This window comes from Plectrocnemia conspersa, unplaced genomic scaffold (assembly GCF_051122295.1).
Source record: "Plectrocnemia conspersa isolate PC_06_02 unplaced genomic scaffold, ASM5112229v1 ptg000004l, whole genome shotgun sequence".
NCBI lineage: Eukaryota > Metazoa > Arthropoda > Insecta > Trichoptera > Polycentropodidae > Plectrocnemia > Plectrocnemia conspersa.
Genome location: NW_028277168.1, coordinates 15861901 through 15865031, shown reverse-complemented (window position 1 = coordinate 15865031; position 3131 = coordinate 15861901). Strand labels below are relative to the sequence as shown.

At 34.5% G+C, this 3131-nt stretch overlaps 1 protein-coding gene across 1 annotated transcript; it reads left to right on the top strand.

Annotated features, from left to right (window-relative positions):
* The first annotated feature begins 462 nt into the window (after positions 1 to 462).
* On the top strand, positions 463 to 1350 carry LOC148236028 (V-type proton ATPase subunit e 2-like). The gene is made up of 4 exons (XM_088183994.1): positions 463 to 725; positions 800 to 847; positions 920 to 1007; positions 1072 to 1350. Exons 1-4 carry the CDS (start codon positions 628 to 630, stop codon positions 1108 to 1110), a joined length of 273 nt encoding a protein of 90 aa, XP_088040120.1. The 5' UTR covers positions 463 to 627; the 3' UTR covers positions 1111 to 1350.
* Positions 1351 to 3131: the final 1781 nt, after the last annotated feature.

Below are 3131 nucleotides of genomic sequence, written 5' to 3'. Positions count from 1 at the left end.
GGCCCTGACAAAGCACAGGAAGCGGAAAAAATCTCGAAAAGTAATTGCGACGAAAAGCAATTATTATAATACCAGCTAAAATCACACGCCTTACCAAAGAGAAGCAGTTTTAGACATCACATTAGAAAAGGGTAGAAAATGTTTATAATACAGCATTATAATAGCTATTTATGGAATACGTTGATTTAGAATTAAAACAATACTTTTATATTTTTCTGGTCTCATTGATAAATGTAAGGTATATGACTACCCACTACTTTTTATTAAATTATTTTAATAGATAAATTTCAGGAAAAGGGATCAAAATCAAGAATTTGTTAGGGGCGGCAAAAATCTAGATACGCCCCTGCATAAAGTCAAATTAAAATATTTTATTTATTCAATTTTATTTTATTTTATAATTAATAAATAGTTTAATTTGTGTATAATTTTATATTACTTTTTACCATTTTATTTATTTTTGACATATGTATGGCCGCAATTCGTAATGTTATGGTATTAAAAGCGCAGCAACATTCACGTGATTTGACATATCGATTTCTAAGGTTGGCTACCAGTGATCATATGATAGCTAGTGGCTGTCCTCGGATTCATCTTTAAAGCCTTAAATACGCATATCTAAGCACAATGGGAGCCTCTTTCATCGCTGTGATTGTCTTCACTGTAATATGGGGAGTTGTGGGAATCGTTTTGCCCATTGTCACTCCAAAAGGACCTAACCGAGGGTAAATATCACATGAAATGAATATTACGTCCTGCGTTTCAATAAACAATGATCGCTCTATTTTTCTATTTTTAGCATCATTCAAGTTATTTTAATGCTAACAGGCGCAACATGTTGGTTGTTGTAAGTATACCATACGTAATGACTCATTTATCAATCCGACCCAATACTAACATTAAGTTCATCATATTACAGTTGGCTGTGTTGTTACATGGCTCAAATGAATCCCTTGATCGGTCCAAAACTACACAATAACACAATTCTCATGATGGCGAGGGAATGGGTATGTAAATTTAAATTTTCGTAAACAATATGTATACAAAAATTAATTATTTCATTATTTTTAGGGAGGAGTTCCACTAGAGAATGACAACTGTAAAGTTTAATGTCAGTTTACGAAGTTTGATTGTTGCAGTTATCAATGTATATTAAAATTTATTTGCATACAGTCGTATCGATTCATTCCATGGATTACTTGTAATTACGATCATCTTTATATTATATGAAATGTATAGCGTTTAAATTATTATTTCATAAATAATTAATCTGTTCTGATAAAATTAAGAAAGTTAAAAATATGTAATCAGTATTTATAGTTGTGTAATATAATATATTGTTCAATAATTGTTTTCTTTTTTATTTTCTCGTATTAAGCTTTGTAGCTCCAAAAACTGTTGAGTTGGTCAAGGTCTCCTAAAAGGTAATGCTGTGGTAGCCTTGTTATCAAGTATTGGGTAATGATTTAATTGACTTTAAAAGAATCTTCTTTATGTTACTTGCGATAATAGTGCACCAAATAACGATTTTTTATAATAAAGAAAACACCCTTGAAAATATGTGCAAGACAAATATAATTGTTATTCAATATTGGCGATTCATACACAACACCAGTCAAGAGATGCCAGATGCGTGTCTAGGGCTTAGGAAAATACTTTCCCTCTCGATCGCTCGCGTGTTAAGTGATGAGAGTGATTGAGAGATAAGGGCATGCTCTTATCTCTCAGAGTAGAATTACTATTGAATATTTTTATGTTCATTTTCTCGGTTTGCTATGCGTCTATTAGATTGTCCAATGTAAATTTTTTCGCAATCTGCACGCGAGATTTTATACACACCTTGGAATTAATTTTTTAAATGATCTTTTCCGTTTGGAAGCATTGAACCAATTTTGTTTTTGGATTGGAAAATAGTTCTGATATCGTGCTTCATTAGGGTTCTTCTGATCTTTTCTGTCGCCCCTCGGAGATATGGAAAACGTACATGTCCAATGTAAATTTTTCAATTTTCTTTGTTTTCTTTTCTGTTGCCTTTAGGTTTTCTTTTTTAAAACCATTTGATTGAATTGCAACTTTCATGGTTTGGAGTTCAACATCAATATGTTCTTTGTCGGCCAACACTCTAGCTCTATTTAATAGAGAGTTTGCTACCAATTTCATCTGTGCCGGATGGTGGTGAGAATTCGCATGTAGATACCTGTTGGTGTGCGTACTTTTTCGTAATACTGTATGTCCTAGAGAACTCTATTCAATAGAGCTAGAGTCTTGGCCGACCGTTTTCTTAAGGCACATAAAGTCAGAACTTCACAGTATTTTGGTTACCACAGTAATAACTACGCGAGATATTGTTGGAGGACTGGAGTATTCTTTAAAGATATTGTTGGAGGACTGGAGTATTCTTGAAATACAAATTTGCTCGTTTCGATTAATACTTTTTCAAAGCCTTTCTAATGAGCGCCATCCTTTGTCTGTGGGCTTCCGTTACGGTGGCGCTCTTGTAAGGCCGCAGTTCGTCTGTTTCGAAGCCAGGTATCCACATGTTCCAGTTGCGTTCCAAATGTAGCTGGACGTCTTTGACTTCGACAGTGGAGACGTGTCTGTGTTTGGCGAGCGAACACGCAGCGTTCATGATGCTATCGATGAAGTCGTCCGCCATCATGTTTACAAGCAGCCGAAATTAAAATGACGTCCCCTATGAACACTAGATCACACAGGCACTTGCTATCATTGAGTTCACTGACAACTTTTACCTTCATCTCCATTAACTGCTCGACTTTATCCTGCAGTTCATAAAATCTCATCAGTATTTTCTCGCAACTTGGGCACCGCAGTGACAAACAAGACCGTACTCAGAATCAATACAATTCAGTAAGACTTTTAACTGGCGGCTGTTAATCCTTCTGCTGCATACCTTGTAGAAATTTTGTGGGAAATAAAAATGGAAAATATTTATATTCCTGTACCTGTATCATGTACAGGTATCTAAAAAGCCTTGTTTGGACTTTTTCTATTAAAAGTGAGTTGCTTGCATTATTTGGCCAGAGAAGCATGCTTAAATATACTGTGCAATATATGATTATACAATGAACACAATACCTTTGAACTATTCGATTGCTATGTGTATTGCAAGA